The following is a 27,427-nucleotide window of genomic DNA, read 5'->3' as shown; positions in this document are numbered from 1 at the left end:
CTTTCAACCACCAAACCCAGACTTGTCCATCGGATTGCAAAACAGAGAAGCATGATTCGTCAGTCTAGAGAACACGTCTCCACTGCTCTTAAGTCCAGTGGTGGCGTGCTTTACACTGCATCCAACGCTTTTTGCTGTACTTGGTGATATAAGGCTTGGATGTAGCTGCTCGGCCATGGAAACCCATTCCATGAAGCTCTCTACGAACTGTTCGTGAAATAATCTATAGGCCACACAAAGTTTAGAGGTCTGTAGCTATTAACCGTGCAGAAAGTTGGCGACTTCTGCGCACTGTGATTTTGACAAATAAATATTATTACATTCTTTACTTAAAAGCGAAACACTTCCCAAACATAACAGAGATAGTTGTTTAGACATGACTCATGGATAAGGAAAGCTTTCATTAAACATATTGATCCACTTGAAATAGCCTTTAACAGAGTTAAATTCTGAAAAGGACACTGGTAGGCAATCATAAAACCTTCACAAGATAACAGATCACCATTAGGAGTTAAAGTGAACAGCAACAAAAAAGGTTTTATTAAACCATTTATCAAAAAAAAAAAAAAGAAAAAAAAAAAGATTGATCTATCTATGCCTATTCTAATTTTAATATTAGGAGAATGTTTTGGTTGTTAACCAATTTCCAGGCTAACAGAGATTGTTGATGAAATCTAGACAATTTAACGGATAATTAAGCAGTTAGTTGAGTAAATTCATTTCTGCTTGTAGGCTACTTTACTTCTAGTTGCACAGTGGGCGGAGTCTATGGTACGGAAGCCCGTCTGTGACATTGAGCGAAGTAGGAAGCGGTCTCTGACTGACTTCTGTGCATAGTGTTAGCACGTTGTTCTGTAACGGTTTCATAATTGTGAATATCTGATAACGCATGTCTCAATTGAACTAAACGAATTTCTATGTTTTAGACGGACGCGTTTTTATTCTTTTATGCTTGTATTTTTCTCTAAGTTTTTGCGCAACTATTCAGTGACCAAGGTCAAGAGTTCCTTGACGTGAGACATTCAATCGGTGTATGTAAGGAGTCGGAAATCTATGAACACATGGCTGGGTTGATTAACTTTGAGGACGAACAGGAGGTCAAGCAGTTTCTGGATAATTTAGGAGTGGAGTACAGCTATCAGTGCCACCGGGAGAAAGACCCCGAAGGTTGGAGAAGCGCTGTCCCTCGTGCTGGTGCTGAACTGCTCTTATAACAGCTTCATATCCCACCTGTTTTTTTTTCTGTTTATAGGGTGTCAAAGGTTGGCGGATTACTTGGAGGGTGTGAAGAAGAACTATGAGGCCACAGCCCAGGTTCTCAAGCACAATTGCGAGGTGAATGGCCATGGAGAGAGCTGCTATAAGCTCGGGGCTTACCATGTCACCGGCAAAGGTAAAGCCAGTAGAGTTTAGCAAAAATCCTTTCCACAAACGAAGATTTAGTACTATTCAAATACTGTATAAAAACTTTATTATTAAGCTTGTTTCTATTGCCAAGATAGTCACATTTTTTAAATGCTTAACTTTGTCATCATTTTGATCCAGTCCTACACAGAGAAAAATGGTGCAAAAAACAGCTTGTAACTGAGCACAGTACTCTTGTACTACACAGAACATATTTGTACCTTTTTTACTCCTAAAAGGTGCATATAACATTATACCTTAAAGGGTTAGTTCATCCAAAAATGAAATTAATGTCATTAATGACTCACCCTAATGTCGTTCCAGTTGGTTGATTAGAATCTCTTGAAGCATCGAAAATACATTTTGGTCCAAAAATATAAAAAACTTCGACTTTATTCAGCATTGTCTTTTTTCCGTGTTCCTCAAATAAAGATTCAAAATGCCATGAATCAGTGAGTTGATCAATGATTTGGATCGCCAATGTCACGTGATTTCAGCAGTTTGGCAGTTTGACACGCGATCCGAACTGCTGAAATCACATGACATTGGCGATCTGAATCATTGATCGATTCACTGGTTGTGTTTACATGCACACCAGTAAGCTGATAATTATAAAAAATCAGCTTATTGAGATAATCAGTTTTCCCCGTTTACATGCAAACCAGTAAAACTGACAATGCAAGTAAACCGTGTTTACATGACTTTATTAATAAACCGTGTTAATTCCTTGTAGTGACGTCAAAAATAATTTAAAAATGTTTTTCAAATGTTTTACAAATGTTACGTCAGTTGTGATGTTAAATAAAGCGTGTGCCGTGTCAGCGGGAGATTTTCGGCTCATATTATCCCTCATGCAGTTCCAGATGCAGCGTTTTGACTGACACTCTTCTACTTCTGATGCATGAGAAGGTAACGCATCCTTACAATTTTCTGGATCTTAAAAGAGTTTGCGTTTGTGATATGTCCTTATTTCATGCAAAACACTAGCTCGCTCTGTCTGGATGCGTTTAAATCTGCTCTAAGTTTGCGTTTTTGTCACCTATCGCGCATGCGCACTTCAATAAGCCGACAGAAAGCAGGTTAATGCGTTTACATGCAGCGCGAAATCGAGGTAAGAGGCAAAAAACGACCTGTTCCGACTGGTTTATTCTTACACCGTTTATGACATTACTCCGATAAAAGAAAACGGGTTACCGCCTTTACATCACCGTGTTCATTGTTGGCTTATTAGGCATAATCGACTTAAGAACGTGCATGTAAACGCACCCACTGATTCATGGCCTTTTGAATTTTTATTTGAAGAACATGTTAGAGAAGACAATGCTGAATAAAGTAGTAGTTTTTGTTATTTTTTTACCAAAATGTATTTTGATGCTTCAAGAGATTCTAATGAACTAACTGATGTCACATATGGACTACTTTGATGATGTTTTTATTCCCTTTCTGGACATGGACAGTATAGTGTGCTGAGACTGCATATACTCTAGGACTAAAATATAAAATATCTTAAACTGTGTCTGAAGATGAACGAAGGTCTTACAGGTGTGGAACGACATTAATGAGTCATTAATGACATTAACATTACTTTTTGGGTGAACTAACCCTTTAAGTTACCACTATGAACCTTTTTGTGGCACAAAAAGTTACAAATATGTCCTTTTAATGGGATAGTTCACTCAAAGATCAAAATTAGCCCCAAGTTAGATTTCTTCACCCTCAAGTCATCCTAGGTGTACATGACATTCTTCTTTCAAAAGAACACAATTTAAGTTATTTTTTAATATTAATAATTTATATTAAAGGGTTAGTTCACCCAAAAATGAAACTGATGTCATTAATGACTCACCCTAATGTCGTTCCACACCCGTAAGGTCTCCCTTCATCTTCAGAACACAGTTTGAGATATTATATTTTTAGTTCTAGCGCGTATATTAAGGTATATAATACTATATTAAATAGTATTACAATATATATGAAAATTATATATTCAAATAATTATTAATAATGTTAATGTTGTGTTAAGTGTTAATTGATTAATGAATATAAAAAATAAAATTCCCATCAAATTTACATGAAAAACAGAATGTAGTCCAGCTGTGTACATTCATGTCCTGACAGTGTTGCAGTCGTGACGTCAAAACCTGGAAGACTAATTCTCCACTGGCTTCCTTTAGATTTTCCAATGGGTTTTTTTTAATGGATTTTTTCAATTTATTAGCAAAATAAGGTCTGTGGTAAACAATAGTTGATGATATACTTGGACATTTTGCTCTACAAAATAAATGACACACACCCATACCAAAATTGTGTATTTTGAAGCTGTAATTTTTATTTTTGAAAACATATTTTTCTAATAAGTAACTAGATCGTCTGGGTTTGTGAGTGTGTGCAGGAGGAAAATCTGGAGGAAACCAGTGAAAAAGGAGTCTTCCGGGTTTGACGTCAATATTAGCAACAGCTTCCACAGCTGAGCTGACGTTTTAACAACTTAAAACTTCTTATGAAATCAGGTGGTGTGACGGAGTGTTTAACGTCGGCGTACTCCTGCTTTATGAAGGCATGCAACAGCAAAGGGAAGAAGTCGGTGGACGCTTGTCACAACGTAGCTCTGCTTGCCCATGACGGAAGAAGCATGGAGGGGGGAACTGACGCAAAGGTGGCTCGACAGTATTACGAGAAGGCGTGTGAAGGAGGTTTCGCCCCCAGCTGTTTCAACCTGAGTGCACTTTTCATTAAGGGAGCTCCTGGGCTGGACAAAAACATGTCATTGGCTTTAAAGTATGCCCTGCAAGCCTGTGAGCTGGGACACGTATGGGGCTGCTCCAATGCCAGCCGCATGTACAAACTGGGCGATGGGGCGGAGAAGGATGATCAGAAGGCAGAGGAGCTGAAGAACAGGGCTAAGGAACTCCACGGACAGCAGAAGGAAAGGCAACTGAAATTTGGGGAGTAACAATGACTTTAAAAATAAATAAATAACCAAACTCAATTATTCTGCCTTGCTGTATTGATATTATGGATATAAAAGCAGCATAAATAATGTTAATATATACATTATTTGATGCTATTCTGTCATAACTGACTTATGTCTGAGGGTGATTTTGTTCATCTAGGTTGATGTTGATATAAAATAATATTACAGAAACTGTCAGATAATCTAGACAGTGAGAGTTAGCATGTATTATTAGGGATTATTTAAATGACTACTATTCTCTGTTGGTCTGAACTAGAATTGATTCCGTGGAACTCAGTAGCTTTTATTTATTTTATCAGGTGCTGTATGTGAACGATGGCCACTAGATGGAAGCATACTCAAGCTAAATTGAATACGCACAGACAATATCGGGGGTTTATGGCAAACTTAATCTCTTACAGATTGCTTGCAATTAACATTTTTTTTTCATTGACACAGACTAAACCGTTACTTTAAAATGTTCACTTCGTTTCCTTGAATTAATGCTGCATATAAAATGGGGTTTGATTGCATTTCAAAATTTCACTTCTAACCTTTATTTTCCCCTGTAATATTTGTGTGTATCCGCCACAAGTGAACAAAACTCCACATCTAATTATCTAATTTCCGTTCGAATAACCCTTACACCTCAATAGATATAGACTTATAGGCCTATTTTTTATTTATTTTATTTTTTACTTACATCAGTAGCCTAACATTCATCTTGACCACTGACCAGTGTAATTTGATTCCAGAACAAATGACTCTGATGAACCGGTTCTTTTCAGTGAATCGGAAACATTCAGCGCCCGAATGTCCCGAACAAATATGTTTCATTAACTGGTGAATTTAAGTAAATTAAATAACATAGCGACCTTAGACTGATTTCCGAAAGATTTTCTACCTCGTTCTCATTCTTAACGAATGAGCCAATAATATAGCTAATACACAGCAATTTATTACTTCCTGATGTCACGTATTCTCTGCAGGTTTAATCCGTGCTGCTATTGTATAAAAAGAGCTAATGTCTGAATTAAGTTCAGGTTATAAGGTTACTGCACGTTTTGTTATTTATAACAGTTTTTGTATATATCATTTTATTAAATATAGGCTATTAATGAATTTATTGCTGCCTCTAAAAGGTCTGAAAACTCAGCAAAAGTCAAGCAGTAGGCTTTGGCAAGCAGTAGCCTAGTTCTGATATAATTTCTCTAAAATGATCTCAACATTTGTCAACCGACTCCTTGGGACATAAATTACAATATTGCAAATTTTCCAAATATTTCATCCTTAAAAGTATTAAAAACAATAATTTATGGAATCCTTAAATCCGAAATGCCATATGATGCTCAGGGCTCAGGCAGTCTTCAATGGCACTGCAGCAGCAGAAGCAGACCGAGGCCACGCCCTTTCTCATCTGTTCTCCAATAACGCAGCAGCATCAGGGCCGTCTTCACGCTCTCCTCCAATAACACCGCGGCAGTATCTGACTGAGCCCGTAGCCCCGCCCGCTGTCGGATCAACGGACACACACGCACATTTGCCGCTCCTGCTGGAACATTATAGGCGCGCGGCTGTTGTTGCTTTATAATTGTTTACATTAGTTTGCTGGACCATCGAGTGCAGCACGGAATAACGGTTGCAGCATCTCCGCGGAGGAGTTCAGAACGGAAGGTGAAGCGGTGAGTTTGACGCCTTTTGGTTGCTGGTGATGCGCAGTGTGGGGTTATGAGCGGGATGTTAGCTAACAGGCTACAGCAGCAGTTACGACTATGATGAGATTAAGAGCGACTGGAGTCGCTCTGACCGGCGACATGCTGATAACGGACTGGAGATGCAACTGTTTAGGAGGGAATTCATGTGCATGTGTGTGTCATGCGCTGGCTCCGTGTAGTTGGCCGACTTTTGCCTGTACAACGCACGGTTCTTCTGAGAACAGACTAACATTAGGGTTTTGCCGCTGGTGTACGTGTGTGTGTAATAATCTGCAGGATTAAGTTTATTCTCGTGGTTGATGGAGGTGGATCACTGCAGGATAACGGTTGTTTGTCTGGAGGGGGTTTTACATATCCCCCACCATTTTTGGGGTGTGTCACACACACACACACACACACACACACACACACACACACACACCAACGGTGATTAATTTTACTCCCTTGCTGCTTCTGAACAAGCTTATTTCTTACAAAATCTTCCACGGCAACCATATTTTCTGCCAAAATACCATAGTTACCACATTGACTATTTCAGAAGTGTTATTGGTCACTACTGTCATCACACACAAAAAAAGAAAGACAAAAAGAAACAAAAGTCTGATACTGTTTTAAAGAGATCCCATGATGTATACAGTAACCTAAGGGTTTATTTTACAGTAGTTACTCAAGCTCTAGTAGCTATTTGTAATTTGGTTGTAACTATGGTTACCATGATCAAGGTAGTATTTTTTTAAAGCTTTTTTTGTGTCCGCCCCCCTCCCCATTTCAAAACAAAAATAAAAAAGGCAATTATTCAGTTTTTTTTTTTTTTTTTAATTATTGGTTAGTTAACCCATGAACCATATTTATTTCTTGCCCCTAATATTGTTACTAGTGGTTGGGCTGAGTATTAAAACATATTTCACGCACTCTAATCTAAACTGTTCATTTTGTAACAACAGAGCCCAAACTATTACGCTATTAAATATTTCTATTTACTTAATTAAGAATCCATACACTAAAAAACTGAGCTGAGCGCTACAGTATGAAAATTGTATATCATATTTGAATTTCGTGTTTAAAATGGACAGATTTTGAAAGTTGTGACTTTGCTTCATATGAAAATTAACAAGGCACAAAGTGTATGTTAAGTGAAGTTTTGTGCTATGCTTAAAGCAGCATAGACCAAATAGATTGATTTTTGGAATTTAAGAATCATAATCTTCATCAAAATGAAGACTGGGTCAAATCAACTAATTGACATTGTCAACCCAGCCCTAATAAGTATGCTAATCATAAATGTGTTACAAAAGCATCTGATACCCAAAATGTCAAAGTGTAGGCTGTTCACTATGTTTTGCGCCACATTAAATGTGTTAATTAGTACTACGCTTATAGTTTGTATAGAAGTTGCCGGTCAATAGTACTAAATCCATTCAGAGTCTTTCTGCAGTAAACATTCATTATGTCTGGCTCAGCACTTATTGATCATATATGGAAATGAGGCAGCCTTTCAGGAAGCTTTTGTCTGAATAGAGCACTGTTATATGATGAATTCACCCTAAATCAAAGTCATGCTAAGTAGCCCAAACCTGTAATGATCAAAAGAGGATATTGGCCTGGAAAATGTGACTTAAACACAAACACTTGGAAGTCAAGGGTTGAGGATTTTGATACAATATACTTAAATATGCTGGGTTATGACTAACTCTTAATCAAATGTGTTACAGGTTGGTTTCATTGACATATATATATATATATATATATATATATATATATATATATATATATATATATATATATATATATATATATATATATATATATATATATATATATATATATATTATTATTATTTTTTTTTTTTGTGATCTTGATGCTTAAAGGTAGGATAGGTAAGAATTGGTTAAAACTTTTTTTTCCAAATTTGTTTAAACGTTCTTTATATAGCAATACATATTTAAATTGTAAGTACTCCAAAAAAGAAAGTACAAAATTTTGAGTTTAAAGACAGCTAATTTTTCCATTCGCTCCACCTTCTCCCTTCTGGGATCTTTCCAAAGCCACGCTCCCAAAATACATGAACGCGCTACTGCTCAGCTGGAAGACACATTATTTACCTGAGAGGAGCCGTGTGCATGTAGTCACATCATGTCAGAATCACATGAAATAAAACATCTAACTTTATCAGTATAAATATAAACAAATAAGATGTATTTTAGTCCTCACTACCAAGCTAGAATACCGATACTGGTAAAGTTTAAAATATATTTATGTTTGATTCGGTAATGAGCTAGTTATATTTATAAGGCAAAGCTAAAAACGGGTAGCATTGATACATTCCCCCCCCCCCCCAATAACATCAGTTATACTGTGATGAAGATGAATTTCGTGTTAGATTCATAACATATATTGTGTTTTGCATGTAATAGTTTCCATGATAAAGCATTGTTGATTAGTAGTAGCTAAAGCTAACTTAGTTCTAAAAAAAGTTCCTGGATGCGGTGTACTAGCTTTTACACATGCATTTTGTTATCTAAAGTTACATTTTGCGCAATTCAACACGACAGCGATCAACTTGAGCTAAACATATTGAGTATTTATCATCTCTACTAATGGCTAAGTGTATAAAATTGTAACTTTATGCTAAGTAATGTTATGCTATATTAGGCAGCTACATGTGCTATTGATACATGCTTCATGAAAACATAAACTAAAATTTTTATTTCAAAATGAAAGATTACCTGTCCTGCAGAAATACAGCCAGCAATGAGTCGTTTTTCAGCCCCTTGAGGTCCCTCAGTTCTAGACATCGTTGGAAAGCCACGCTTTTATTTACTCACGTTTGATTTTGTTTATCCAAAGACTTCTTGTGCATTGCCTTTACATGTAGGCCTACTGTCTTCCTTTTTTGCATTGTTTGCCTGCCTCCGCTGACTGCAAAACCCGGCACCGTGCATTTTGAATATTTTTGCTCTTCCTAGGGGTGCGCTCGTGTGGGCAGAACCTGTAGCGAAAGCGGTGGTAGCCACGGCAGCGAGAGAGAATGACAGTCGCCCAAGCCAATCATTTGTTTCGTCCCGAACGAAAATGGATTTTTATACTCTCTTTTTCAGAGTACTTATATTTTTATTATGTATTAACATATAAAGAAAGAAGTTTAAACACATTTGGACAAAAGTGTTTTAGATCATTTCTACCCACCCTACCTTTAAATGCTCTAATCAATAGTGCATGTTCGGGGGTGTTCACACTTGTAGTTCGGTTTGCTTTGTTCGGGCAAAAAAAAAAAAAGTTGTTCCATACGTGTATGGATTTCTTTCTTTCTTCTGCTGCACACAAAGGAAGATATTTGGAAGGATGATTGCAACCAAGCAGATCTTGGCAGCCGTTGACTACCATAGTGAGGGAAAAATACTCTATTGCCCTCTTGAGTCCTGAAGTTTGTTGCCACCACAAGAACATCTTTATTCATTGCGTTTGCATCTTTTACAGTGTCTCGCGCATGACACAGCCTTAAAAATGCGGCACTCAAGTTAAAGTAAATTCAGCTTCAAAAACGTGTCTCTTGACCGTGCACGTTTTCATTCCACTGACTTCCGTCTCTTGTTTTTAATAGTAAAAACGTGTTCTGTGTGAAGTTCTAAGTACGTCAATGCAACCGTGGTTTGCGATGCGTTTGCCAAACACCTGGCAGAGTGTTTCTGGCCTAAAGAAGTATACATTTCTTTGTGTCACTTTGTTAATCAGGTCACAATTGTACCCAAAGGTTCAATTTCCTTTGTTAAATACACTTTGGTTTTATGAAGGGACTTCTGGTTGAAGCGAGCATCTGCTCATTTTAATCCCCATATACACTCTGTCACTGTTGCTTTCCGTCTGTATGTCTCAGCGCTTCCTGTCTCTAAATAAGAAAGCTTTGTCCTTTTCAAATTACTGCAAGGCAGATCCTGGTGCTGCTTAGAGCTGAAACACTGCTCCAGTGCAGCAGTTTCTTAGATGACGGCGCAGGTGGGATTACTTTCTGTCTGTTGATCTCTACCTCTGACTTCACTTTGGTCTCTACGATAAGGATATCCCAGGGCCAGTATGAGGGAGTTTCAGGTAGGGATGCAGTATATTGTAATGTTTATCCAACATTATTATTATATTAATATTATTATGTACTTGTTTGTTCAGCACATCCCACATGCTTGACTGGATTGAGATCTGGGGAATTTGGAGGCCAAGTCAACGCCTCAAACTCGTTGTGCTCCTCAAACCATTTCTGAACCATTTTAGCAGGATGCATTATCCTGCTAAAAGAGACCACAGGCAGCAGGGAATACTGTTTCTTGAAAGGCTGTACAATGGTTAAGTGCGTGGTACATGTCAAAGTAACCCATGAATGGCAGGACCTACGTTTTCCCAAGTTTTCCCAGTAGAACATTGCCCAAAGCATCTCACTGCCTCTGCCGGCTTGCCTTCTTCTCATAGTGCATCCTGGTGCCATCATGCCATGTGTTTCTCAGGTAAGTGACGCATACCTTACACACCTGGCCATCCATGTGATGTAAAAGAAAATGTGATTCATCAGACCAGGCCCCCTTCTTCCGTTGTTCTGATGCTCACTTGTCCACTGTTGGCGCTTTTGGCAGTGGAGAGGGGTCAGCATGGGCACCCTGACTGGTCTGCGGCTATGCAGCCCCATACACAACAAACTGCATTGCACTGTGTATTCTGACACCTTTCTATCAGAATCAGCATTCATTTCAAGAACAATTTGAGCTACAGTAGCTTGTCTGTTTGATTGGACCACACAGGCTAGGCCAGCCTTCGCTCCCCTCGTGCATCAGTGAGCCTTGGCTACCCATGACCCTGTCAACGGTTCACCACTGTTCCTTCTTTGGACCACTTTTATAGAAAATTGACCACTGCAGACTGGGAACACCCCACAAGAGCTGCAGTTTTGGAGATGCTCTGACCCAGTTGTCTAGCCATCAGAATTTGGCCCATGTCAAACTTAAATCCTTATGCTTGCCCATTTTTCCTGCTTCTACACATCAACTTTGAGGACAAAATGTTCACTTGCTGCCTAATATATCCCACCCATTAACAGGTGGTGTAATGAAGAGATAATCAGTGTTATTCACTTCCTGTCAGCTGTCATAATGTTATGCCTGATGATATGATGTACAATATTATAAAAATCCCAACTTTGGTAAAGGGACTCCATAGTTGGCCATATTTCACTATGTAAATTAAAATGATGTGACTCCTAAATTCTCTACATCACATTAAATTTACTTTGACTTTCACATGAATTTGGTAATATAAAAAAAAATATATACATATATCAGTAGGTTTTTGGTTATCGACCTTAATTCCTTATTTGGCAATAATCCTTTTTATGTTATGTTGCCATTGGGCCTTGGAAGCCATAAATGATCAACAAATCAGCACCATAGTTTCCAGGAAAAGTGTGTATGTGAACAAAAAAAAGTTACAGTTGTCTTCCTAGGGATTTTAGCACAACAAACACACTTGTCAAAACACAAACAAACGTCACAGGCGAGAGCAAATCAATAGGCAGGGGGAAACAATTAGTTGTATACGTAACTTATACGTACCTTTTGGGCAGATCTACTCCTAATTGGACACAATCTGCATTGACGTGTCTTGTGTGGATGCGAGACCCTTCTGGCTTTGTGCTTTCTGCTTTACAAAGAAATGCGATTATTCACAGATTACATTTGTGAAACGGGACCCCCTTCTGTAAGGGCCTACCTTTCATCAGTGTGTGTGTGTGTGAAGATTGTAGGTCCTGTTCTGCTTTGCTTCCCTGCTCAAATGACAGGGGCTTTCTGAAACTCAAGATGAGCCTCACAGGATGGGCGTGTGTACAGTCGCTCACTTGAATAAGGCCTTGTGTACTTACATTTTGTCCGTAAGTGATTCTGTAATGTGCGTACATCGCTCTTCTTTGCATGTGTTCCATATAATGGTGTGTGTTGTAGGGAGAGCCAGAAAGGATGTGTATTTTTAGCTACAGGGTCATTTAGAAGCCTTTTCCTAACATCTGTTGGGTTAACGGGTACGTGCGTCTGTCTCTGTGGCTATTTGTGCTCTCGGTCGTATAGGCTGTGATATAGGTTTAGCAAAGCAGGCTGACTCTTTAATTAGTCTAACGATCAGGGCACTCGCTAGACATTACAACAGCTGTTTCATTAGCCTGTCGCACCCCAGGCTCCCTGTAACGTAAGAACTGATCAGTATTTCCACAGGACGTTATTGCATGAATGCAAGTTGCACGAATGGCTGCCGTTTTCATTCTCATCTGTAAAAATGGCTTTGTGAGTTGTGCATTACTGCAACTGTGTAATTTAGAGGACCGTTCCGAGACCTGTAGTTATGTTACAGTGAGGCTAACAGATTATAGAAGTTCCTCCTTGTGTGCTTTTTTTATGGGCATTTCACAGGAAATGTTTGAAGCAGTGAACTGTTATGCTACTCTTTTTATGGTATGTTGGAGCTATACTTTGCATAGAATGAACTGATCAACTTTAATAAAAAATGTATGAAAATTAAGAGGAGGACGATGTCACAATGCAATTTACTCAATCTTTCATTGCCACTGAGTAATAGGGGTGTAACTATGTATCATAAAACGATGTATCATGAAAAAAAGGTGACGGTATGTAATGTTGATGGAAAACGATATGATTCGCAATATACACTCTAGAAAATTCTGAGTAAAAAAAACCCAATGTTGGGTCAAATATGGACTAACCCAGCAGTTGGGTTGTTTTAACCCAGCGATTGGGTTGTCTTAACCAAATATTTAACCCAACCGCAGGATTAAAACAACCCAATTGCTGGGTTAGTCCATATTTGACCCCACATTGGGTTTAAACAACCCAGCATTTTTTTAGAGTGTAGAGTTGTTTTATCCAAGGCTCAGCTTGCTGTAGTAGGTCTATTTCTCTATAGTAGGTGACATTTTATTATTATTAAAATAATATTATTATTATACATAATAGGGCTGCACGATTTGGGGAAAATATATAATTGCGATTATTCTGGGTAAAATTGCAATTGCGATTTAAAATGCGATTATTGTTATTATTATTTTTTACAAATGAAAAGCGTGTGTATATAACATTTTGTGTTTTTATATTAATGTGACTAATAATAATTATGATTATTATTACTGCTAAAAATATTTGTAAAAATAAGAAATATTACCATTACAATAACATTTTCATAATTACAAATAAAAAAGAGTATGTCAGAATAAATATAACAATATAATACTAATACTAATTATTATTATTATTTTTATAATATTTTAAAGAACTTATTTTACAAAAAAAAAAAAAAAAAAAAAAACTGCTGGGTTACCTATTACAGACAGCCATGACTAAAAAACATTAGAAAGGTCTAAGCCTAAGGAGTTATTGTAAAATATATATAATATATATATATATATATATATATATATATATATATATATATATATATATATATATATATATATATATATATATATATATATATATATATATAATTTTTTTTTTTATTGATTAGCCAAACGTTTTTAATTCATACTGAAAGCCAGAGGGCGCCCTCGAGTGGAAAACGCTACATTCGCTTCAGAGAAGTAATTGACGTTAGTTTTCAGGAAATCCATGATGTGAAGCTAACGCGGTGTAAACAGAAGATAGAGACGCTTTGATTAAACATGACGACAATAAACACGACTGCAGCAAAATATGGTGTATTTGAGTTCTTCAAGCCGTCAAGGGTATTTTCATAATAATAAAGTGTATAATAATGCAGTGCTGATTGGCATAGAATACTATAAAATAACGCATCGTCTGCCTCACACTGATGAGAAGCCACATCAGCTCACACACACTCGACTGATGATATGAACTGAGGTAAAACATGTTATTAAACGTTGTCTTTTGTTGAACAGGTTTATGAACGCTTCACTAGTTTGTGAAGATGTTTGACTCGTGTTGCTTTTTCAAACGCACGTTATAAGCAACTTTTAGACGGAGCAGCGTTTATCACAGAACCGCTCTTCGCTAACACACTGGGCATTTATTTATTTAATTAAAATCGCAGCCTTTGAGATTTCATAATCGCACACAAGGCAAATCGCGATTGCGGTTCGATTTCGATTAACCGTGCAGCCCTAATACATAATAATATTATTATTATTATTTTAATAATAATAAAATGTGTAAAAAAAACAGATCTTTTGTTGCCTTAAAATATCTGGATACCGTCTCATGATTTCAGTATCGTGATATGTATCGAATTGTCACACAAGTGTATCGTTACACCCCTAGTTGAATTGAGAAATCAACTTTCCCTTGAGCCTTTGACGAGATCATTGTGATATAAGAATATCCTGTAAATTTCAGAGCTGAAAACTTCCTTGTTAGTCAAAGAGAAGCTTTTATTGACATCAGGCCCAGCAAATGAGATTTCAGAATATGTCGAACATTTCAGTCATAAAAAATGCTGAAATGCCACCTCCACAGATAAATATGTACGTCTGCTTCTGTAGCCACACCCACTGACTCGTGGAGCTTAACGGATCGAGCTACCGAGCTATAAACACGCCGAAGATAGCAAGATATTGCGCTGTGCCTGCTTGTGGAAGAACACAGTCGCTACATAAGCTTCTTTTGGATTCTAACATTGGAAATGTTCGGTTGAACTTTATTTTTAATGAATATCCAGATTACATGGGGAAGACATTGCACGTCTACATGGGAAAGATATGTTCCTTTTTACCACGGATTAGTTTGTAAACGAGACTTTGCAGACAGGATGAGATTATGAGTGAATGACGCAACACACTAATGTGAGTAAAAATGATCAAATACAATTTTACATAACTTTTATCTAATGTCTGTCTAAACATAACTTACCATGTTGTCACAGGGCTTGCAAATGCCCAACGTCCCAGGGATGTGCGTTGTTCACTCTCTTGACTTGATATTTGAAGGAAAAATACAGTCGCGGGCGGCAGGTGGATGATTGCTAAATCATTGTGTTTGTTCGATAAAGACATTTTGCGAGCTCTGAGGGACGATTCATTCCGGTTGCCATTTCTGGATATGCTTCAAAACCATGCCTCAGGCATACTCACCGGGGAGTTTGAGCTCAATAAATATGCAAAGCTGATCCAATCATAGCTGTGGACGTTTACTTCCTAGTCTTCAGTGTGGCACGCCCACACTGTAAAAAAATAAATAATTCAGGTCTCCAATTGAAAATTTTCTAGCTTGACAGATCACATCTAAAATGTTCAGTTGGCCCAATTGAATTTCTGTGAATTAAATTGCATCAATTCACAGAAATACATTTTGGCAATTGAAAAATTTAGATGTGACTAATCACTAGCCAACTTTCAATTTTAAACATAAATTGTTTTTACAGTGCATTAAAACCCAGCATGTCTTGAGAGAGGCTCAACTAGGGCTGCACGATAAATCGCAGGTGATTTGGCAGAGGCTGCGATAATAGCATGCGCAGCTTCTCAGTGTAGCATGGCTGTGATCAGTAGTTAACGCTGCTCCGCAAGCTGGAGGGCGCTCTCGCGCAGGGTACTCCAAGTATATGCCGCAGAAGTATGATAGCACACGTCATTCACAGAAATACATGTGGAAATCGCTATAGCTATGAACATCACTATCGGTGAGCTGAATAAACATATTAAAATGCTTTGATTAAACATGACTAAATGCTTCTCATGTTTGGATGTTTGACGCATGTTGCTTTTTCAAATGCATGTTATAAGCAACTCAAACTTGCAGTGCTTTCAGATGGAACAGCATTTACTGCTGATCACAGAGCTGTCCTACATTGACAAACTGCGCATTAAAGATCATCGCAGCCTTTGCGATTTGATAATCACGATAAGCCAAATCGTGATAAGCATGTTTTCATGTAAAATGCAATTTATCGTGCAGCACTACTCCAAACCATGGCGGAAAATAACCTATTACTTATTCATTGCCATGTTTTTGAGTGTAAAAACCATGCAAAGTCACAACAAGTAGACCTCAGACAACACAATATATATATATTTTTTTAAAGCCAGTTCATGACAACTTTTTTACTGCTTTTACTAGAGATGCACTGGTTGACCATCCATCACTGGGTGCGTTTACATACATGTTCTTAAGCCGATTATGCCTAATAAGCCGACAATGAACATGGTGATGTAAAGGCGGTAACCCGTTTTCTTTTATCGGAAGAAGGTCATAAATGGCTTAAGCATAAACCGGTCAGATAAGGTAGTTTTTTACCTCTTACCCTGATTTTGCGCGTCATGTAAACTCATTAACCTGCTTTCTGTCGGCTTATTGAAGTGCACATGTGTGATAGGTGACAAAAACGCAAACTTAGAGCACATTTAAATGCATCCAGACAGAGTGAGCTAGCGTTTTGAAACAAGGACATATGTCGCAAACGCAGATTCTTTTAAGACCCAGAAAATTGTAAAGAAGTGTTCTCTTCTCATGCAGCAGAAGTAGAAGAGGTTTATGGAAGTAGAAAAGACTCATTAATAATTCACGCAAAAAACACAATGCACACGTGTATAAAACTACAATTAAAAACTACAAAAACAATTTCACATGGATAAAACCAAATTTACATGCACAAAAAACGATTCACGTGCGAAAAATCTAATTATATATTTCATAAAATACATTTCACAAATGCACCACACAATTTGTAAATTTACAATGGTGCATAAAAACTTTGGAATGTTTAAAATTTACAAGCAAATCGTCATTCGTGTGTGAATCGTCTTGGATTTGTGTGTGTGTGTGTGTGTATTTTTGAGACTCCTGGCAGTACTCTCCTCCCACCCGGATCAGCCAATCAGATTTAGGCTTATCAATTGGCCAATCATAATCGCGTGGTGTTACGTCATCAGCCTTTGCCCACAGTTCGTCATGGGGCTAAGCAGAGGTTTGCACAATTTGATCTGTTAATTTCTGTTTAGTGAAACTATGAAGTTAGAGATCAGTTGTAGTGTAGTTGTAATGTAAAATTGTCTACACGTGTGCATTGTGTTTTTTGCGTAATCTATTAATGAGTATTTTCTGCTTCCATAGAGGTTCAGTCAAAATGCTGCATCTGTAACTGCATGAGGGATAAAATGAGCCGTAAATCTCCTGCTGACACGGCGCACGCTTTAACATCACAACTGACATAACATTTGAAAAACTGAGTCAGATACAAACATTATTATTTTTGACGTCACTACAAGTAAATAACCTGGTTTATTAATAAAGTCATGTAAGCACGGTTTACTTGCATTGTCAGTTTTACTGGTTTGCATGCAAACGGGGAAAACTGAATATTTCAATAAGCTGATTTTTTTTTTTTTTTTGAGTTATCAGCTTACTGGTGTGCATGTAAACGAACCCAATGACAGAGCTGGACAGTTTTTGCTCCAGACGCACAATCTGCAACCAGGCATTTTTTGTTTTATATTGGCTGATCTCTGTTGTAGAGTCTACGTGTACAGGAACTGCATTGCAATCATTTTCCAAAATGTCATTTGTTTGGAAATATAACAAAGTCTGTAAATATGACATTTCACAGGCCAGAGATGGGACACACTGAAGTCAGACGCAAAGAGGAAAGGAGAGCACAGAAAAAATACATCCCAGCAAGCTCACTGTTCATGATGGTTGAAATATTTGAAGAGAAAAATATAAATATTGAATTGGGGTGGCAGTGACTATAATGGCAGTGAATGTTTTATTTTTATTTTTTTAAAGTTAATATGGATATTTTAGCACAAACGCGCCACTTTGCTTCAGAAGGCCTTTATTAACCCCCTGCAGCCATGTGAAGTACATTTATGATGGATGGACTTTTATGGACTTCAATAAATGACACAACCATTCACTGCCATTTATAAAGCTTTGAACAGCTAGTATAGTTTTAATATAATTTGAGTACATGGTCTAATTCAATTTTTGGGTGTACTACTAACCCTTTACATCATTAGTTCACTTTCAAATTACCCCATGATTTACTCACCCTCAAGCCAGCCTAAGTATATAAACTAAAGTAAAACTAAATATGACCGTCTTCTTTCTGATGAACAGAAGCGTTTTAAACTGCGAGAGGCATTACACTACCTTTGTAAGTTGAATATGGAAAGCTGTCTGGAATATAAGCTTATAAAGTTTTAAATATGGATATATTTGTTAAAAAAAACCTATCAAATTACTTCAGAAAGCCTTTATTAACCCCCCTGGAGACGTGTGGAGTAAGTTTATGATGGATGGATGCACTTTTTTGAGCTTCAAACTCGTGATCCTCATTCACTGCCATTATAAAGCTTGGAAGCATCTGGATATTTATTAAAGGGGTGATGAACTGAGAAATCAGCTTTCCCTTGAGCTTATGGCATATAAAAGGTCATGGTAATATAAGAATATCCTATAAGTTTCAGAGCTGAAAACGTCCCGGTTAGTCAAAGAAGCTTTTATAGACACCAGGCCCTGAAAACAATCCTGTTCGCATCTTCACGTCATCGACTGATGAAAAACCACCTACAGAATAATAAGTACGTGTAATTCAGTAGCCCCGCCCACCGACTCATCGGATCACACTAGCAGCCAGCAGCAATAAACATGCCGAAGAATATAACAAGATATTGTGGAAGAACACCGTCACTGCATAAGCTAGGGATATCTATCAGGAATGTGTGATACATTTATTTTTAATGAAGTTCCAGCTCACATGGGGTAGACATTGTACATGTGTTTGCAATCGCTTCATTTAACTGCGGAATTGTTTGTAAATAAGTCTCAGGTCGAGCTGGATTTGCAGACACAATGCTTTGCCTTCTATATTGGATCCAACAGAAATGGTGCAACACACTTATGTGAGTAAAACGTCTTTTTTTATATTTAATAGTAGTCCGGGGCTGTGCGTTTTCCTGACGGGCTACCAAAACATAAGTCCGTCGGCAGGCAGCTGAATCTCAAATAGTGAAATAATATTCCTTTCTTGATCTGGGCGCGTGCGTGTTTGTGTGTGCACGTGCGCACGGTTCACGCTTATATCCACCGATCAGGCAGGCCAAGTAATAATATATAAATAATATTTCAATCAGTCACGGGTGGATGAGAAATAAATCATTGTGTTTGTTTGATAAAGACATTTACTGACTAATTGAAAATGACTGTGAACGAGAAAATCATTCCGGTTGTCGCTTTCAAAACAATCCCTCCCTCATGTGAAGCTCTTTAAATATGCAAATCTTATCCAATCCTAGCCGTGGGTGTTTACTTCCAAGTTTGCAGTGCAACACGCTCATTAGAACCCAGCGTTTTGGAGAGAGCCTCAAAACCAGTGTAGAAAATAACTTATTAGTTATGATGTTTTTGAATGTAAGAACCACACAAACATCATTAGTTGACCTCAGACAACAGTATAAAAAAATTAAAAAGCCAGTTAATGACACCTTTAATATAACTCCAATTGTGTACATAAATACTATATACCCTGTCACCTTAAACTGATTTGTCAATCATTGTGTCAGTTAACTTTCAAGATGATTGATGGTTGGGGTTCAGCAATAGATTATTGGTCTGATGATCTTTTGCACACTGTTCAGTATGCAGTAAGCAGCACACTAGTATTCAGTACTAATGTGGTTTTGGGCTGTTTTTTTTTTTTGGGGGTAGCAGCAATCATGATGCCTGTTGTATAACAGTTGATTTTTATTAAAATGTTTTGTAACAGAACCCTCCTAAACATGCAGGCTTTCACTCTTGTTCTCGGTTGATGGGCTGTAAGTAGTTTCCAGGGTAACGTGAGTGCCAGTCACGCAGTTGGCCCACAGAGGAAGTGAGAGGTGATGAGGACTAAGAATGTCTTGTCTGTCTGCCACAGTAGCACTTGAGACTAGTTACTAGGGGCCTGTATGACCTCGCAAAACACTTTCACGCTGATCTTAGAGCTGTTTTGTCTCATCATTATCATGTAAATGTAACTTCTTAAATTCTTGCCATCTCTTTTTAACATTTCTCAAAAAATCATAAACTATTCACAAACTCAAATCAAAATGATTCACCTTCTCTGAAAAAAGTTTTAAAGGTGACCTAGAATGAACAATTGAATTAACCTTGGCCTTGCCCTAGTTACATAGCAAGAGTTCAGTACATGGACATCACATACAGTGAGTCTCAAACACCATTGCCTCCTACTTCTTATGTAAATCGTTTGTGAAAAACACCATAGAAAAACAGGCTATTTTCAACATAACACCACCTGTGATGCAATCGCTCTAAAAGATCATGTTCCAGGCTCTGCAGGGGATGTGAAGACTTTTCATAGCCTTCCAACAGATAAACAATGTCAACAGTCATGGTTGATGTTTAGTTGCTATCGGATACCACAACAATTTAATTCAAAGTTGTTCATTTGCTCGGCCCATTTCACAACGGAGAGTTTTTTCTAACCTGGACAATATCAAGCTGGATTTGCTCATCTTTTAAAACTGAAGAAAGAGACGCTTCCAACCGTATTCCTGCAAGCAGTAAGTAGTGATTTTATCCGCTACTTGACTGTCGAACCCATTTTGGATTAAATTGAACGTTTCTTAGTAAGAAAACCTTACGATAATGTTGTTGTTGTGTTGTCTAGATCTAACTCAAGATGCTAGTATTGGAAACTCCAAGTAGCAACCATAACAGTTTGTCAAATGACTAAGATATTTCCAGCTAGCCTAGAAATCTAGACGTACCCTAGCGGCAGCAAATCTAATCTGCCCGCGGGTGTCGTCTAGCAACTCACAATACCCTTCTGAGCTGTAATCGCCAAACTCTTGCCGGGCCAATCACATTGTGTATAGAGTCGGTGGGCGGGGCCATAATGATGACGGTCGAGTTGCGTTTGCGTGCTTCTAGTAAACACAGAAACTGGCGAACGGCGGTCTTTCGAATCAGCTTTGACCGTGACTCTGGAAGACTTGGAGGTAAGCTTTTCTCTGAGAAAAGAACAAAGAACGGCACTGAAGTCATTCTTAAAAAGGGAAGATGTGTTCAGAGTTTTGCCGACAGGATACGGTAGGGGTGGGCGATATCTCGATATTTAAAATATATCGAGATATTTTTTCAACTCGATATGGATTTGGACATATCGTATATATCGATATATTGTTTATATTGAATTCTGATTCCGCCACTTCGCTTGTTTGCCTTCCCTGTGCTGTGCTCGCTCCCGCTCGCGCGCCTCCCGCCTCATTGCTTTTGTTCCCCCTCCCCTCGCGTGTCGTCTCAATGCACACGGCGGCGTCCGCAACCAGGTGAGGATTAGTTATCATGTTGAGAAGCGCGCGCGTTGTTCAGGACTCAGTTAAGAGACCATGTTTTCCTTCTAACACAACTGCTTGCTAAAATTTATAAAGAAATATTAATGTTCATCATAGTTCAAATCGCACGTTTCACCCACAGTCAGGCGATTGACACTGGTGCGAGACGCACTCTCAGTCGCAATCATGCCAGTTTATGATTTGTGTCTAACTGATCGCATGGTTTTCGGTTAAAATGTCAAAATGATCGCATATCATTTGAAAACATTTAAAAAGTATTGCAATATCATTACTATGATTATTTTGTCAGCTTTATCACGGGATTATGATGAATAGGTCTATTCACGTTTTAACCAAGAGGGAAAAACGCGACATCCCGGGTGTCCTGAGACACGCGGTGCTCTTCTGTCAGTTGTAGGCTACTGTATCATATTATCATATAGCCTACCTTCTGACATTCATATTTCGTTCTGTAACTGGAAAAGAAGTGAAATTCAGCTCCTGTGTAGCCTACATGATCCGCATGATGAGTTTGAATTTGGTCAAACTCATGACAAACATCACTGTTTGAATTTTGATAAAAATTTAACAGGAAATGGTGTTATGACAAAATCAGTATATTTATATCTCAGTCATGCCCCCATCTTACTGCAAAATGCTTACTGTTTTACTGTTAAGTGTAAAAAAGGGAGTCTTTGATTCATCTTTTGAAAGCATGAAATAAATGAAAAGAAGGCAATATTATTTATTTTCTTTTACAGTTAAATTATCATTATTTATGTAATCAGGGAGTTTTTTTTTTTAAATGTCGCAAAAGCACTTTGTTCCTACATGAACTGACTACCTCTTTGCACTTCAATAAAAAAAGAAAAGTTTTTGTGGTATTTGGCATATTTGTTTTTGCTGTAGTTTTTAGGGGGTTATTTTTCCTGTAAAGATATCGAGATATATATCGTATATCGAGATATAGCAAAATATATCGAGATATATTTTTTGCTCCATATCGCCCAGCCCTAGGATACGGCGAATGTTTAATCCGTGGTTTAATCTATCAACAAGCTCTGTTTCACCTTCGTTGCTCTGGTTGGTTGTAGCGCTATCCTATCGCGTGCAGAGGGAGTTTGAAAGACAAGCGTTTATCCCGCCCCTCGGATTGATCCCTGTCTATGGTGAGTTTCCAGACCAAACATCTTGAGGTGGGTCTGCCTTGTCAGGCTAATTTCCTGCCAGTGTTGTCATAAAATACAATAGTATACGTATGTTGATCCCTTTTGATGGATTGAAATCTAAACTAGCCTGTATTTCATTAATAACACATGACTCAGAAACTAACTACGTTTACTACTTCCGTTTAGTTGCTTACAGATCGCTCTCTTGAGCCTTGTAGCTAATGTCACCTTCACCAGCTAAGTTGAAACGATAGTCATTTGACGAGGTATCTAGTCAATTTGTTAAATAAATATACATTGAGAACTGAAGTATGATTATTTTGCAGCGGGTGAGTAGTAAACTTGACACTGACTATTTTGAGTGACTTCTACATTACTTTATTTGGCTAAATAAATCGACTTTTAAATCAGTACTCTTCTCTCAAACTGTAACGTTACTGTAAACAACATATTTACAGTATGTTGTTCTCTCAAACTGTAACGTTACTGTAAGCAACATATTTACACACTACCCAGTTCACTGTAAACCCGGATAAGTAGAATCTACTTAAAAAAACCAAGGTAACTCGTTGCCTTTAATTTTTTAAGTAATGAAGCATTAGTTGAATAAGTGAAGTGGACTGCCTTCAATGTACTTAAGCCCATAATGGAATGGAATAGAAGATTTAAGTTGAATGTACTTATAACTGAGTTACAGTAACTGAAGATACTTAGTTTAAACAATCATCCATCTCATGGAAATTTGTATTAATATTTCAAAACTATTAATAACTGCTTTGACAACCACAGCATTAGACTCTGCATGAGATCAGGGATTCTGCCAATACATGATGATGTTATCATCGTCAATGATTAAACAACATCACTTGATATTTTCTCTTGACTTTGTGTTCCTTCCCAAATGTGTCTCTCAAACACAAAGCAGCCAGAGAAACATTATATTATTATTATACAGTCAAGGGTCAAGAGCCCAACTAAAGCAAACACTTATCTCCATCATGGCGACTTCCAACGAAACTATTATTTTCATTAAAACAGAAATAAAGTCAGTCTGGTTAGTTATAAGTTAGTTCACATATTATTATTATGTTTAGTAACTTACGAATTTTTACTTACCGATTTTAAGATTGCACACAATGAACAAGTCTCCATCTTAATTTAAATCAGCAACAAGAAAAGGACCACCTTTTGTAAATGTCCTCAAATCAGTGAGTTAGTTCTTGTTGCCAGACAGAACTCCTTACATGGCCAATCACATCAAAGCAAAACCAGAGCGAGCTATTTTAATTAATTATGATTTTGAGTTCATTCAACTTGAAATCTTAAGTTTATGTATTTTGTAGGATAATAAGTTATACTAACTTATATTTTTTGAGTTTTTGGACTAAACTAGTAATATTTAGTCAAGATTACTTGATTTGTTTAAGTAAAGACAACATTAGGGTTTACAGTGTTCAGTTCGTGGTTCAAAGTTGAAAAGCTATTATTGTAACATTATTGCCATGACGGAAGGTCAAGATGTGTTAGCTGTCATTGAGCAGCAGTGCAGTGAAACAGCGAATCAGAGCAGAACTCTGCATTAATATTCATGACACTTCCAAATAAGGCAAAAACAGAGCATTACATCCTAGGGACAATTTCTATTGTTGTAAATTTCTAGTGTTGTACAGGTACATGGACCTGTGAAACCAATTTCTAGGGTTGTAAATGGACCTGTAAAACCGCATCTGGACAATTTTTGACCTTAAAAGTCCACTGAAGTGCCTTGAAACGCGCCGCATTATTCAATGTGTTGACGTAATTTCCCCTGAAACAGCTTTAGCTGTTAGCAGCTCCTCCCCTTTTTTGAAACAGCCAATAGCTTCGTTAATATACAGTTTGACTAGAGCGCAAGAGCAGACCTTCTCTGTTTGGTAAAGCCAGTTTCCTCTAACACTGTTTACCACCATAATTTCCTCCATATCACTTTGAAATGCAGCATTCTGTGCAGAATTCAAATGGGTCGATATGTTTGTTGTCTGCATATGATCTGCGCCGCGCTCTCGTGTCTGTAGTCTAAATTTAGACCAGAGCCGTTGGTGTGTGCGCTGCTGCGGTGTGTGAAACTAACGTGAAAACAGACTTTATTCGCCTCAAATAAAAGCATATTTACACTGAATTGTTTCCTATCACATATATAGTGTGCTATGTGCCTTTCTTTCACCATGTAGAAATTAGTAAATTTGTGTTAACAACTGACTGATTTCAGCAGCAGCTTCATCAGTGTTGGGGGCAGGCTTTATATTCTAGAGCGCATTTTAATTGGACAGAAGATTTGACGAGAAGTCTGCGATGATGTCACCAAAATCTGAGATTCGTTTTAACGGAAGTGGGAGACTGTAAATTTTGAATGCTTATATCTCCTAAATGCAAATTTTGTCATAGTTTTGGAACATACCAGCTTATTCATAACTTTAAGGCTAACACAGTCATACTAAAAGCTAAAAAACTTAAATTTTGATTTCAGTGGGCCTTTAAATAAGCCACATCTACATGTAGATATCAGAGAAAAAAATTAAATATTGTTTCAAATCATTCTAAGGCACCTTTAATATTTGAATGTTAAGCTAATGGTTCTTTAATAAGCATAAAATACAAAGCACAAATATTGTGTAAAAAATATTAACCGTTTATATTTACCTTTTATATTGATTCTTTTGTTTCAAAAGTTAGCTTATTGCTAAGCTAACATTCTCCAAGTATAAAACATGCAGAATTGTTACCATGTTATGAATAACTGAATAGTCAGCTGTTATCAGGAAAAAATGGAAGTGATCGCGCCAGTGCCTCCATCTACTTTAGCTTCCACACTCCACGCAAACACTTGGATATGCGCGTAAAGATAGCACACATTTATTTTTTATTTACTAATAACATTTTGGTCCTTTTCTAATCCTAACTAATCCTTTTCTCTTAACATTTAGTGGACAATTAGGGGGCAGCTCTAATTCTTTGCTGTATTTACTTGTATTAATTTAGTACAGTTTTTAAAAATGACTTACAAATGAGGGACATCTCAATGTTCACATAGCCAACAATATTCATAGTATGCACTAACAGCTTTATTACAAGCTAGAGCAGAAAATAAAATTACAAGCTAGAGAGAAGAATTGTTTTTTTATTTTCATGTAAGTCATTATTTTGCTTCTCTGTGAAGGAGGCAAAATTCTGCCTTTAAAATTAGTTTTACTTATAAATAAAGTTACCTATGTTTTGGAAGTCTTCCGAGTCAAGAGAGCACCATATTAGGTTTTGGAGCAGAACAAGTGTCTGAATGCTTTTACTTGTAGATCATCAGTTTAGTTAAACGCTGTTCTGCCACAAACTGAGTTTAAATTATGACATGGATGGATGACGCCGTCACTCAAGCAACTTAAGGCTGACCTCCTCAGGCATTGCTAACGTTATTTGGCTGTACATTTCATTTGTTTGTTCATTCAAGAGAGCACTTACAATGGCATGTGTGGGTACAATTTATCTATAACCTTTCATCTACTTTTTGGTCACCTTGTATGGTCAGTTTGCACGCATGTGAGAGATAGGAAGAGCATGTACTTGTGATCCTTGTTTGGTTATGTGTGGGATCTTGGCTCTTTCATATCATCCTCTCTTGGGGTGGTTTTGATCAGTGGTTCTTCTCAACTGGTTTTGCTTCAGACTGTCCTGTGACCCAGTCACTACAGACCTGTAACTCTCTATCTGAGAAACACTGGGTTTGATACACCCTATAGATTTCAGTGTTGTATGTCTGATTGTGTGGGGAATATTAGTTATGATGTTTTTGGCATCAGCTGAAGACGGTGCATAGTGTGCAGAAGTAGCAAATGTGAGTGTCCATGATAAAGAAAATCTAGTTTCACATGTCAAGAACAATAAGGGGATGTTTCACCCACAAAATAACAAATGATGTCATCATTCACTCACCCTCAAGACTTTCGTTCATCTACGGAACAAAAGATGATTCAGAAAGTTCGTAAAGAGATTATAACACTAATCCATATGAATTGAGCGGTTTAGCCATTTTTTGTGAAGAGACATGATCGCTGTGATGAACAGATTTAAAGCTGCTGTCCGTAACTTTTTTGTGTTCAAGATTTACAAAAATTATATGATGATGTACAACATAAAAAACACTTTTTAAACCGTGTGTGTGTGTCTTACCCTGAATTATTATGGTACACTTATAATAAGTGTTTATATTTGGACTATTTCAGGCCAGACTGGTAGGAACCACTGCGTGACTCGCCGTAGATACAAACAGAGAGAAGTAGCTCCGGCTGCAATGTGTTCTTCCGTAAGACGCATGCAGTTCTGTTTATTAACCGCTAGAGCGCAAAGAGTTACGGACTGCAGCTTTAATTTAGAATATGAACAAAATATTAACACAGAGAATGAACCTCATTGGTTCTTGTTGAAGCTCAAACGTGCTGCGTAACACTAGAATGAACCTCATTGGTTCTTGCTGAAGCTCAAACGTGCTGCGTAACACTAGAATGAACCTCAGTGGTTCTTGCAGAAGCTCAAACGTGCTGCGTAACACTAGAATGAACCTCATTGGTTCTTGCAGAAGCTCAAACGTGCTGCGTAACACTAGAATGAACCTCATTGGTTCTTGCAGAAGCTCAAACGTGCTGCGTAACACTAGAATGAACCTCATTGGTTCTTGCTGAAGCTCAAACGTGCTGCGTAACACTAGAATGAACCTCATTGGTTCTTGCAGAAGCTCAAACGTGCTGCGTAACACTAGAATGAACCTCATTGGTTCTTGCAGAAGCTCAAACGTGCTGCGTAACACTAGAATGAACCTCATTGGTTCTTG

At 37.6% G+C, this 27,427-nt stretch overlaps 2 protein-coding genes across 3 annotated transcripts in view; both read left to right on the top strand.

Annotated features, from left to right (window-relative positions):
• The first annotated feature begins 785 nt into the window (after positions 1–785).
• coa7 (cytochrome c oxidase assembly factor 7) lies at positions 786–4,393 on the top strand. The gene is made up of 3 exons (XM_067418533.1): positions 786–1,167; positions 1,253–1,393; positions 3,915–4,393. Exons 1-3 carry the CDS (start codon positions 1,062–1,064, stop codon positions 4,355–4,357), a joined length of 690 nt encoding a protein of 229 aa, XP_067274634.1. The 5' UTR covers positions 786–1,061; the 3' UTR covers positions 4,358–4,393.
• Positions 4,394–5,855: 1,462 nt separating this feature from the next.
• ralgps2 (Ral GEF with PH domain and SH3 binding motif 2) overlaps positions 5,856–27,427 on the top strand; it is a 163,221-nt gene continuing 141,649 nt past the window's right edge. For both annotated transcript variants that reach the window (XM_067417208.1, XM_067417207.1), the window contains exon 1: positions 5,856–6,039. The gene's annotated coding sequence lies outside the window, so the exon portion shown is untranslated. The remainder of the gene's footprint in view (positions 6,040–27,427) is intronic.

This window comes from Pseudorasbora parva, chromosome 15 (genome assembly GCF_024679245.1).
Source record: "Pseudorasbora parva isolate DD20220531a chromosome 15, ASM2467924v1, whole genome shotgun sequence".
NCBI classification, from domain to species: Eukaryota; Metazoa; Chordata; class Actinopteri; order Cypriniformes; family Gobionidae; genus Pseudorasbora; species Pseudorasbora parva.
The sequence above is the reverse complement of the archived record's forward strand: the minus strand, read 5'-3'. Positions and strand labels throughout refer to the sequence as shown.